We start from the raw sequence: 13,269 nt of genomic DNA, 5'->3' as shown, positions 1-13,269 counted from the left end.
GCTCCAAGAAGCAGGAGATCCAGATGGTTAAACAAAGGGCAGAGCTTCCAATAGAGAGCTCAATAAGTTCACAGAAAATGCATGTTCTTAAAAGAATTATGCATGGACTTCAAAACATGTTTGCACAATAAATAATCTTTATAATGCCATTTTCCCACAAACTTTAAAAACATCTTCACGAATTCACAAGGAAAATAGATATTTTGACAATTTTTAATTTTTTTACTGATTTATTTTCATTTTATTTAAAAGGCAGAGAGACAGAGAGATATCTTCCATCTGCTAGTTCACTCCACAGATGCCCACAATAGCAGAGGCCAGGCCAGGCTGAAGCTGGGAGCCAGGAACTCAGTCAGGTCTTCCACACGAGTGGCAGTAGCTCAATACGTGAGCCATTCCTGCCCCCCAAGGTGGGTATTAGCAGGAAACAGGAATTAAGAGCAGAGGCTAGACTCGAACCCAGGCTACGTCTTAACCTCTCAAGCTACATCTTAACCAATAGACCAAATATCTGCCCCCATGAACTTTATGAATTATCTCAAATTAGCTGTGAACAAAATAGATATGCATTGTGTTCTTATTCAGATTAAATATCGGCAAAAGACAATTGGCAGGTATTCAGATCTATAAACATGATTATTATTGATCCTGATCAGTGGTATGAAGAAAATAGCAGGCATGATGAGATAGTAACTGGGGGAGGTCACTTTAAACAGGTGTCACCTGGGGCTCTCTAAGGTGGGGGCAGCTGAGTTTTCACCAAAACGATATGTGCTGCACTTTTAACTCTTTTATTTCTATCTGTGTTGCTGAGATAGATTGGGGGGCTTGAAGAGATTTGGGGGAACTCTTGCACATCTCCAGCATATGAGATCACTCCAATATCAACACACTTTTCTCCTCCAAAAACTCCTATTCCAGTGTCAGCACTTGGCACGTTTTAGCACCAGTGAAGCGAGGGTGAGCTCTGGGGTTAGACCACCCTCTTTCTCATGGAAGATCGGGATGTCCGGCTGCCGGAGAGGTGGATCTGCTCCACCCAGAAGTCTAGGTGGTGGACACGTGAGGCTTCTTCTAATCTAATGTTTTGTGATAGCATCATCCTTTGAAAAACTAACCTTTCTTCATTCTCAAACCATGTAATATGGGTGCTGCTGGTGTCAGCTCCTGACTTCAGAAATAGTTGTGTAGGCCTGTCCTGGCTGGTGGATTTACCTCTTTCTGCAAGTCATGGTAAGTGGCTCAGGATCGGGCAACGAAAACTATCGAGTCTGACAACCAAGACAACGTCTTTCCTATTTAACTTGAGAACTGCTTGATGAACTAGAGATCTGAATGAAGAGAGGGAGCGATTTGTAACATTTTATGGGACTTTATCACCATGAGGGCAATCTCTATGAAATGATAAAGCCATACATCTTCTGCATACACGCTTTTCAAATTTGTACTCACTTACGAATTTCAAGAACTCTGTCCCAGTTGAGATTCTTGATGGCACACAACAAACTGACTCTGACAGTTTTAAACTGGGAAGGAATTTATAAAGGAAGACTGGGGAGCACGTGCCATCTCCAAGGAGGTTACAGCACCAGATTAGGTGACTGTGTAGCCAGAAGTAACACCTAAGGGCAATGCAAAGCTAGCCTAGTGAAGACACCGCTAATGCTTCCCATGGACCACACATCGCCCTGGTTCCAGGAAGCCTTCACGGGGGGGGGGGGGGGGGGGGGACTCTGCACGAGGCTGCTAAGAACCAGCCCCTCCCTGCAGCTGCAGCTGTTTGCCATTCTCAGTGTTGCCGTCTCTGCTTCCTTGGTGACTGGTGTTTGATTCAAGGTCTTGGGTAAGTGTGACGGTGTCGAGTATCGGGCTGTGTGCCTGCCCTTGCGACAAGGAAGCTGTGAAAGTGCGTATCTGGCAATTTCAATCTGTACAGTAGGAGATGGGCTCTATCCTTACACACAAAAGAAAAGGGCTTAGGTGCTGACGGACTTAAAGATTGATAAGTGTGCCTTTAAAAACTTGTGATGGTGGAGGATGAAAGAGAGGATTTAGATAGGTTAACAGAAAGGGCTTTGGCATAGGTATGGGCTTAGCACCTGAGATGCTAATCTTTCTGTTTTATGACCTGACTGGTCCATGGATCCCAGATCCAAATCCACTTCCCTCTTAGATTGGAAGCGCTTCCTGAATCCTAATCCAATCGGCCAGAACTCTAATTATTTGTTTTCCTGGCTCTTCCTATTCTGGGACTGGTATTTCTTCTAATACACTTGTAGTTATATATTTAATTTTCTGGAGAACCTGGTTGGTTCTATTCTAGTGGAGGCACATTCTGCATAGGAGTTAGGTCCTAATGTCAGCACATAAAGTAGAAATCAAGCAGAGTGAAAAATTTTCTACAAGCCCTGTTTCTTTGGTTAAGCATATCAACTGAAGTCATTGGTTTGACTTTAGAGGTCACGTCTTATGGAAGATCATGTGTACCCACCAACACCAGAAGTACTTTTAGCACAAAATGTTGCAGCACTGTGAGAGTCAAAAGGAAAACTGAGGTTATTAGGGGATCCATATGCCCAATCTCACACTCTCATGGCAGCATATGTTCACTGGGGAAAGGCATGGACAGAACGATCTACCGAAATTGTGAATTCTTCTTCCCTCTGTGTCTATACCTTCGCTGAGTCACCCAGGCACTGGGTACAACTGCTCCTCTTCCTGAGAACAGTGGGGACTCTGCGCACTCAGCCTATGAGTGTCCCTCCTTCACATTTCATATCACCACTTCAAGGAGTCAGTAAAAGCCCCCAAGCCCCCAGACTCTGCAAGTTTCTGACAAGCCTCCACCCTCCGTCCCTCCATTCCACCAGCACCCATAGGCTCACCTCCATGCTCCACCTGGAAACTCCCAGGGCTACTCTCCCAGAGACCCATGACTCCCAAGTCACCCCTAACTCTCCAGACCCTGACCACTCCACTCTCCTACAGAACGAGCGGCAACCCTGCAGCACCCAGCTCCCACCGGTCCTCACCCCTGCTTGGTTTTTCTCTATAGCACGCACCACTACATGACAGACTACATGCTGATCATTTATATGGATCTGCCTCCTACCACCAGACTGTAAAGGTCAGGGCTTTTGTCTGTTTTCTTCTACTCAGAATAGTGACAAGCACATAGTAGGCTTTTGATAAATATTTATTGAACAAACGGATGAAACGGACTTTATGGCACTTCATGGTCTTTTAACTAGACCATCACCCCAGGGCCAAATGCTGTTCGGAAGTCCCATGTCCCTGCCAGATTCTCTTGCATAACAAAGCAGCCCAAGCATGCGCTGACTGTGCCATTTGCATCCATGTAGTGCAATGAGAATTGCACACCCCGGACTCCCTGACAAATAGCAGCCTCGGGCTCAGTAGTCTGTCTTGCATGAAATATAAAATGGTATGACTCACACAGCCATGATCGTACACTTGCTCCTCCAAAAACCATCAAATGCCAAGTCCTGAACTTAATCCTGTCTTTCAGAGCAAGCTACTCAGAGATCTATTTCCAAATTGTAGTTACACAGCAAGAGAAAAAATTGTTTCATAATAAAACGATCCTGATCCACTACATTCTGCCAGCCGAGATTCTTTGCTTACTCCCCAAAGGTGGGCTCCACAGGCAAGAGGAAGAAGTATCGGGACCTCCTTTGGTGAGGCTCCTGCTCTTAGGGCAAATAAGTAGCATGTTTGAGGCCCCAAACCATCCCCGGTGACACAGTCCATCAAGATCTTTCTATTGCCATATAGAGCCACCCAAACCTTGCCAGGGCAGTGGGCGATGCTGCCTGGCAAAACACATGCCCAAGTTAGTACAGGAGGACTCCTCCCCCACCAGGGATTCTAATTTTAAAAGCAGTTGACGAAGGAGGCGGGGATGGGAGGAGCAGAGGGAGACGAGGAGATGGCAGGACGGCAGTGGTCACTTACCGGTAAATGATGCCCTTGCTCTGTAGGAAGAACAGACCGATGGCAATTTCTGCAGCATAAAATCTGAAATTAAACAAAGAAGGGATGGAGAGTTTCGAGGATGTTATATGCTTGGCAACTCTCGGAATTCAAGATGATATTGAATTAGGCATAGGGCATGAAACTCACACCACCAACGGTCTGCTGCTCGTCTCCAAAAACTCAAGGTGGTCGTGAATGGGGTGGTTTAGAGAGGTCTCCTTGAAGGAAAAATGGAGCTGAGCAAAGGTTCAGTAATTGCACAATGGGGAGGGGGCCAAGGGTTAGGATGCGCTGGGTGGAAAACGACTGTTGCAGGCTATAGCAAGTTAAAATACTCTAATAATACCAAGCCACCTCTTTGGAGGGCTTATTGTCTACCTAGCATCATTTCAGGCAGGATCTGATTTCATCCTAAGAATCATCTCATGCAGTAGGTCCTCCCAGCTCCTCAAATTGAGGCTTAGAGAGATGAAGTCACTTGATCAAGTAATACACGTGGGTGCTTTACAAAGTTCATGTAAATAGAATTAGAAGATAAGTTTATCTTGGTGCAAAAAAAAAATGTTAAATACATGCGTAGGAAGGGTCTCCAAAAAGTTCATGGAAGATGCATATGCTGAAAAAATATGTCTGGGTTTAAAAAGTTTGCCCTAAAATTGACTCTTCTTTTAATTACATTTTTGTATGAATGCTTTGAAGTACTTTGGGTTTCAAACAGTAGGCAGATAAATGGAATTAAAAGATAACGTGCATTTTCCATGAGCTTTTTGAAACCCCCTCGACTAGCTAATGAATGGCCCAGCTGAGATTGGAAGTAGCATCTGTCTAAAGTATAACTTTTTACTAAAGGCCCACCCAGAAAGGAAGAGGTAGATTTTTAAAATATTATTTATTTATTTATTTGAGAAGCAGAGAGACAGAGAACGCCCATCCATGGACTCACTCCCTAAACGGCCAGAGTGGCCAGGCCTGGGTCAGTGCTGAGCTAGGACAAAGCTAGGAGCCTGGGGGCAGGAATCTGATCACTTGAGTCACTGCTGACTCCGAATCCGCAATAGTGGATGCTGGAGTCAGGATCCGCACCTGTACTGAGCACAGGCATTCCGATACGCGACGTGGGCATCTTAACCAGTGCTTAACTACGCGAATGCCGGCCCCAGAAAGAGGTTTCGAGGGAGCTAGAAAGCCCAGTTATAGGGTCTCAAGGCTTTCTGAGCATAGGTCTTATGTGATAATGGAATTAAAGCCCGAAGCCAATTAAATGTCAGAAATCAAAGAAGAGCCAACTCGGAAAGTCCCTTAGAATTGTGCTAAGAGATGTGAATGGCTTGACTTGGAAGAACAAGAACACAAACCCTACTAAAACAGAGTGGGCACAACCCCAGCAGGTAGGAGGAGAAGTGATAGGCTAACCTGGGCAGGAGCCAACCAGCCACTGGAATGACAGGGTTGGGTCCCAGATGAACCCTGGGGATTCTCGGGGGGGGGGGGGGGCACTAAGATCTCAGCAAGCTTCCTAGGAGGGGCTATCATGATAATTCTATCACCTGCCACAACCCTGTTCACTCCCAGGGGTGACAGGTGAGTAACATGACGAGGTCTAAAGAGACTCAGCTTGCTTTGTGAACTGAAGGGGACAGAATGGACTTAGCAGGAGAAACACATTTTCCAGAATCAGTCTCCCCATCCCAGGAGCCACAGACAACTGTTAACCGTCAACTTGGTCCTTCATGTCCTAGAGGCAATAGGATGGAAGACAGAGCCAAATAACCTGGGTCAGAATTCAGGACCAGCCTGATACTAGCTCTGGGATCTGCAGGTTTCCAAACCTCTATAGTGTTCAGTTTGTGAATAGAGGGTAACACCTTCTTCCTGAGTTGTCCTCAGGATTAAATGAGATCTTGTTTGTTAAACACTCAAGACCTAGCACATAGTAAGCTCTCCACACACTTTAGCAGGTGAACAGGGACAAGAACCGGAGACAAAGAAATCACTGTGGTTCAGAGCCTCAGGTTCTTAGCTGGTGTCAGGAAGACAGGAAGCACTCCCACACCAAGTAGAACACCTTCCTCCCTGGCCACATATTTCACACAAAGAAGAAGCCCAAGATGCTGAAAAATATCTGTTTGGCTAAAACCCCAAAGGAACTGACCCATTGATCTCAAGGAAAAAGCACAGCCCAAGTTCTCACTTACACAGCATGAGGCTCCTTGAACCGGCCAACTTGTTGGATGTGGTACATGAGGTCCCCTCCGTTCACATACTCCATGACGAAGTACAGGCGGTCCTGGAGAGAAAGACAGCACATGGCAAGCTCAGCACCCTGCAGCTTCTCGGGTCTCCATGGAGAGCAGGGGACAGCTGGAATTTAGATCCAAACCACCACGGCTCTCTGACAGGTTCCCATTTGCTGGGCCCAGTGATTCCTCAAGGGTGGCATGTGTACCACAGGAAGTACCTGAGCAAGCATAAGTGGGGTTCAAATATTTAATTAATAGTAATATTTAGGATAAAGTGATTTTAACAAAAAGTGGAAAGTATTCAGCAAATAGCATCACAGGTATTAGGCAGCGGTGGTAGCCAGCTTCCAATGATTTTATTTTCACCTCCTGGTATTCATGCTCTGGTTTAATCTCTTCCCAGGATGAGTAGGACTGACCTGTACAATAGGATATTGTAAAAATGACAATGCATGATTTTTGAGGCCAGGTCACAAAAGCCCTCACAGTTCCCATCCCACTTTCTCTCTTGGGTCACTTGCTTTGGGGGAAGCAGACTGCCATGTCAGAGGAAATCAAATAGTGCTAAGCCAAGAGATATCTGGTGAGGGATCGAGGCTGACTGCCCACTGCCAGTGCCAACTCCCCAGACATGCGAGTCGGCCACCTTGGAAAGGGATCCTTCCGTCCCAGTCAAGTCTTGAGCTGAGTGCAGTCCCACTTGATGGCAACCTCATTTGAGAACCAAAGCCAGAGTCTTTGGGAGGTAAGGCACTCCCAAATTCCTGAGCCACAGAAACTGTGAGACAGTCAGTGCCTGTTGTTTTAAGTCACTGAGCTTTGGGGTACTCTGCAGTAGATAACCGATCCAGTGGCTATCCAAACCAACATGAAACATGAGTTACCAAAGTTTGACAAACAGCAGGCTAGGGGGGCATATGCAGAAGTACAGGGATTAGAATCCAGAAGAAAACAATTCTTACTTCATCCAGGGAATTTTTCCCCCTGTCTTTCCAGTGATGTAAACTTCTTCAAGCCAGCAGCTATGTTCTCCTTAGCTACATAACCCATTTCTGGTAGCAGCACATAGTAGGCACTCAGAGAGTGAGACCTTGGAGACTATATTTAGAAACCAAAGCTTGGCTTCTGATATCTGGATGCAGCTCATTTAATAACTGGGTTTTCTCATCCGTAAAGTGGAGATCATAACAGAACCACAATGCTGCTGTTGGGGTTCAATGACACCGACGTGTATTACGGTCCTTAGGCAGCACCTATGTGTCACTAAGCATCTCTCCTTCCCTCTAGGGATGTCGGCTAAACGAATGAATGGCTTAGAGACTTCACTCCTTTGTCTTGCAACGGCACTGTCTGCGCTCTTTGCAGGGAGAGGAAGTCCTTCATCTTTGCAGCTTAAAACTATCACTTCCTCTAACTCACCCAATCTAAATTCAGTCCATCTGTTATGCTCCTTCACGAGCCTCTGTGGGCTTTTCCTTCTGATCTCATCACCATTTGTAATTATATATTTAACTGGATGGTTATTTATTTCAGCTATTTCTTCATACATTGAGTAAAAAGTATTTAACAGAGCCTGACGAGGTACCAAGTTACATGTAAATGCTGAAGATACAGCAGTGAACAAAACCAACAAAAATCCCTGCCTTTATTTTTCATTCTAGTAGAGGGACACGGATGAAGAACATTATATAGAATGTCAAGAGGTACTACTTGCTATGAAAACAAACAGAGCAGGGCAAGGGGGATCGGGAGCGCCAGGCAGATGAGATGGGACAAAGCAGTCCCAATTTCAACAGAGTGCTCAGGATAAACCTTCTCACTGATGCTAAGCAAAGATGTGAAGGAAGTGATGGACCCAGCTATGCAGCTATCTAGGGCAAGAGCTTAGTGCCAGCTACCGGAAGCAGTACATCAAAGCAAAGGGCCCAGGGTGGGCGCTGTGGCACAGCGGGTTAACGCCCTGGCCTGAAGCGCCGGCATCCCATATGGGCGCTGGTTCGAGACCCGGCTGCTCCACTTCCAATCCAGCTCTCTGTTACGGCCTGAGAAAGCAGTAGAAGATGGTCCAAGTGCTTGGGCCTCTGCACCCACGTGGGAGACCTGGAAGAAGCTCCTGGCTCCTGGCTTTGGATCGGTGCAGCTCTGGTCATTGCGGCCAACTGGGGAGTGAACCATCGGATGGAAGATCTCTCTCTCTCTCTCTCTCTCTCTTTCTCTCTCTCTCTCTGCCTCTTCTTGTCTCTGTGTAATTCTGCCTTTCAAATAAATAAATAAATCTTTAAAAAAAAAAAGCAAAGGGCCCGAGGCGAGAATACACCTGTTGTGCTGTAGGAACCACGAGGAGCCTGTGTGACTGGAGAAGACAGAGAAGGGACACTGGGTAGGAATGAGGCCAGAGAGGTGCTGAGGGACTCCACAGGCTAACACAAAGACTTAGGGTTCATTGTGGAAGAAACTAATGCCGGATATGACTGGAAGTCCCACATAGCCAGGGACCATGTCAAATTTGCTTACCTCTGTGTACCTGCACCAAGACTGGCTAAAAGGAGACCTCAGTGCTCCTTAACCGACTGAATGAATGAGTGATCCGAGAGACAAGCAGCAGGTAGTGGGGCCTCCAAAGCACCAGTCCCATAGTCGGAACGGAAGCCCTGGCTCCACACTTTCTAGTTGCCTGGACTTGGGAAGATCACTGTAGATCCAGGAGCCTTGATACCTCCACTTATAAAATTAGGATAATGTAATCAACCATCTCTGACAAAGTGACTGAGGGGCTCCAATAACACACGTTCTGTGCTGCAAACTGTAAATGTGATGGAAATGAGATGTCCCATTTAAGCCAGATCAGAGCTCTTCAAACTCAAGTTGTAGCTCAACTTAATTGATCAGTGAATAAATCTGATGGATCATGACCAACTTTAAAAGGGAAGGGAGGGAGGAAGTAAAAGAGGGAGGAATGAAGGGAGTGAGAGGGAGAATGGAATAGAAATGATCAGAGTACCAGAGCACCACTCAGCTTTCTTTAGTGAAATCCGTCTCTTGGTTATATTTACGTATTAGTGTAACTGGTGTGAAATGCAAAGGTGGTTGCAAAGGTTCTTACCAGGAGAAATGTGGTAAGGAGGTAACATGCAGGGCAAAAGCTTCCGCCTTCGAAATCAGTGTATGACTTGCAGCCTCCCCTCACTCTTACTATCTGTGCAACACTGAGCAGTCATTTAACCTCTCTCGTCTCCACCTTTCTCTTCACCCGCTCACTGTGGTGTAAAAACAAGACGACTTATGAAAGCTGTCCCAGGTGATGATGACCATACAAACAACAACAATTCCATTCACCACTTATGACGTCTCCCTGATGGTGCCTTGCGTTTGTTATGTGTAGCAGTCATCTGAACATTTGCCAAATGTGTATCCTGTGCTTGATAATCATGATAACTCTAAGAATGAAACAAAGCTACCAGCCTTGGGGATTTTACTGGGCACCTGGGTTAAGTATGGTCTATATTTTGTCTTGCTTATTGTTTTAAACAACCCCACGTGACAAGTCTTTTCATTCTTTCCCTTTTAAAGACATGGAAGTTGAATGTCAGAAAGAGCAAATAGCTTGCCAAGGGCAACTCAGCTGGTAGGTTGCAGAGCTAGGATTTGAATCTAGACAGTGTGGTTCCAGAGTCTACATGCACAGCCTCTCCTGCTGCCTCCAGGGAATACATCTTGCATGTAGGCTTCCGAGCTAGAAGTCGGATGAATGTGTGGATGCGCCTTCCCCTCCAAGAGCTTCCTGTACAAGAAGGCAGAGAAGAAGAGCAGAGATCCAGCCATGGATCAAGACAGCTGCTGGGAAGCTACAGAAGAGGACTACAGGTTTGTAAATCTGAAATTTCATAAAATTAACTTGAGGACAGAGAAAGAGAAAGGGGAGAAAAGGAGTAAGGGAAGGGTGGGGAGAGAGAAGGAGAGAGAGAGAAGCCTTATCCACAGGCTACTCCTCAAATGCCCACAAAAGCTGGGCCTGGGCCAAGGCTGAGCTAGCCTGAAGCCAGAAGCCAGGAACTCAACCCAGGTCTCGTAGGTGGATGGCAGGAACCCAACTACTGGAGCCAGCACTGCTGCCTCCCAGGGTGTGCATCAGCGGGAAGCTGGAGTCAGGAGCCTGGGTACTCCAGTATGGAATGAGGGCATCTTAGCTGCTAAGCTAAATGTTCACCTCCCACCCCCATGGTTAGGAAAACGGTTTCCTTTCTCAGATGGATACCACTTCACCCTCTCAACATCTCTCAAGAGAGGTGCAGAGTTCCAAGGGGCAAAGGCACACGTGGTTTGCAGAAAAGTTACAGACAAGGTGGTGGTGGAGAGTAGAGAGTAAGACAGAGCTGCCGACACCCAGCCCCTGGTTCTTTGGTTTTTTTTTTTTTTTTTTTTTTTTTTTTTACAAAAAACAAGCCTAAAAATAGCATCTGTCTTTGCTGCACATTGAAGAGAACCAAAACACTTGCTTTTAAAAATTATTTTTATAACTAGCAGATGGCATCGGCCACACAGAGAGAAGTGAGGCAGAGAATTCACTTGCTTGCTCTCTGCTTGGAAGAACTCAACTTGCCCCCCAAACTCATTAGTGGGAATCCCAACATTGGGGATAGCTCCACGGTGGTAATGCGATGTGGTTTCTATCACTAACCATCTGCAGGGAAACCCCAAGATCCACGGTCTCTGAACTGGGCTGAGGCCAGCTTGGGTCCATCAGTGCCTCAGCTTCTCCGTGCTATGGTTGGCATCTCACTGTGCTTTCATTTCTGAGCCAGGCTCTATTCCATTGCCAGAGATACTGCTGTGAATAATCCATGGTGCCCAGTGTTAAGGACTCCCCAGAGGACTCTCCAGATGAGTAGAGGAGTACAAATGATGATGTTTTCCAAAATGAGATAGGAAATAATAGAATGCATATGTTTTCACCTTTCTACTTTTGTGTTCATTTTAATGTGCATTGTGAAAAATGAAACTAAACGCTTTCTTTAAGACCATGATTTTGTGGCTATTATTTCTGCAGGGGCAGATTGAAATGTGTAAAAGAAGGCCCCGGCAGGGTTAGAGTAGGCACTGCACAAGGTCATTGACTTCCAACGCCCTTCAAGACCTTTACCAAGTTTGTTGGTCTCTTCTATTAAAATTTACTTACTCTGAAAATATTCTTATTAACTTACCTCTTTTAACATAAATGCAATTATTTAAAAATTTTAGATCTTCACAACCAAAGTCATAAATGGAAATTCATGGTCTCTTTCAAAAATAAACTCCTATCTGGACTCTACCTTCTCTATGCTATATCCAGTCTGGTTTTGGTGTAGCAATCCTTGAAGTGATTTAAAAAAAAATATAATTTGTCTGTATACCACCAAGTTCATCTCTCCCTCCACAGTCAAGAGCATCAGAATTTGGAACTCATTGCCAGAGGCAACCTGGAGCCGATCTTGAGCCCAGGTGAACTGTAGAACTTTCATTGAGTACTTCTGCAAGCCATGGTATGAGGCATTGAAGGGGCAAAAGATGCTACTGACTTGGCCTCAGATAATTCTGAATCTTGGTTAAAAAAATACAGCTAATTCAAACCATAATTTAAAACAGAACATGATCAAAGAAACTGTGTAAGAGGCACAAAAAAAGAAAGAAAGAAAGAAGAGAGAGAGAAGAAGAAGAAAAAGAAAGCTATGGAGGTAAATGGCCCCACCTACTGCCTCTGATTCTCCAATTATTCCCCTCCATGGCACACAGATCTGGCTTTGTTCCCTACTTTTCCTATAAAATGATCATAAGCCCTCAAAAGAGCTTTCTTTTCATCACATCCAGTGGTTTTTGATTAGGGCTTATTTGTTGGGCTCTCTCGTGTCAAAATCAAAAAGTATTTATTGAGGATAGACTCAAGATCTGGCTTGGCTCTCTCCTACTTGCTCAGTTCTCCAAAGAGGACTTGTCACAGCTCCGAGCTTCAACCCTCATCTCCCTGGGCTGATGAATCTTGACTTATATTTCTATCCTCTCCCTCTCTCCTGAGCTCCCGTCAGCTCCAGCTGGCTACAGGACGTTTCTACGTGGGTGTTCCGCTGTCGACTCCAATTAAAAGCTCAGAAAGGCAAAACTCACCATCTTTTTTCTTCCAACTAGCCAGTCTGCTTAACTTTCAAGAGCATCTTCCAAATTGTCATTGTTGTGATTCTTTGTTGCACCCTTACCCTTGTCCTCTGGGCTACCGCAGTTAATTTTAAATTCCCTTTCTCTTGGGCCTCACATTCCATCAGTAAATAAATAAAACGAAAAATATGTCTGTCATCACATTGAGCAAAATGGCTGGACAGGATTTCCCAAGTTTGGAGCATGAGTGTAAGTATAGCCTGATTTAAAATGATGATTGGATGGCATACACTGAATTCACCTGGGGCTCCGTGGATGAGGTAAGGTGATTCAAAGGGACAACCTTCCCCCAAGACAGCCGAGAGTGGACTGTGATATAATGCCTTTGCTACTGCTACGGGGACACCTGCCACTTTTAATAAAATAACAAGGACATAGAAAACCAACCATGTGGGCAGCTCTACGTACCATGCTCTAAGGTGAGTTGCAGGAAGAATTTTGTCTATTTAATGATCTTTATTGATTTTCCAAGCTGGTCAGTGAATTTATCCTGCCTACAAAATGTTCTTTTATTGCTCACAGCCATCTGGTTCTCTCCAAAGAAGCTGTGTGGTGGCTTTGGCATCAGCTAGTCTTGGGTTCGAGTCCCTCTTAGCCTGGACACTGGCTCTGAGACATTGGGTTGGCTACATAAACTCCCTCCACCTTCCTAAGGCATTCTCTTTCACAGGAGTGTGGCCAAGATACATCAGATGATGCAGGTCAACTCCATGCAAATTCACAGAGCCTCTCTCAAGTCAAGTGTGCGGTCAAGGACAGGCGACCACACACAGCTTTTCTTTCATGTTATTCTAAAGCCTTATAATCACTGGCACAATCAAGCAATGGGTCTTTTTTTTTTTTTTTT

General features: G+C 45.4%; 1 protein-coding gene across 1 annotated transcript in view; it reads right to left on the bottom strand.

Moving 5' to 3' along the window:
- PRKCB (protein kinase C beta) overlaps positions 1-13,269 on the bottom strand; it is a 354,584-nt gene that overhangs the window by 43,403 nt on the left and 297,912 nt on the right. Inside the window, exons 12-13 of the mRNA XM_062180053.1 lie at positions 6,192-6,283; positions 3,976-4,038 (exon numbers count right to left, since the gene is read on the bottom strand). Coding sequence (XP_062036037.1) covers positions 3,976-4,038; positions 6,192-6,283 — 155 coding nt within the window. The remainder of the gene's footprint in view (positions 1-3,975; positions 4,039-6,191; positions 6,284-13,269) is intronic.

The sequence above is a fragment of the Lepus europaeus genome, chromosome 21 (assembly GCF_033115175.1).
Source record: "Lepus europaeus isolate LE1 chromosome 21, mLepTim1.pri, whole genome shotgun sequence".
NCBI lineage: Eukaryota > Metazoa > Chordata > Mammalia > Lagomorpha > Leporidae > Lepus > Lepus europaeus.
The sequence above is the reverse complement of the archived record's forward strand: the minus strand, read 5'-3'. Positions and strand labels throughout refer to the sequence as shown.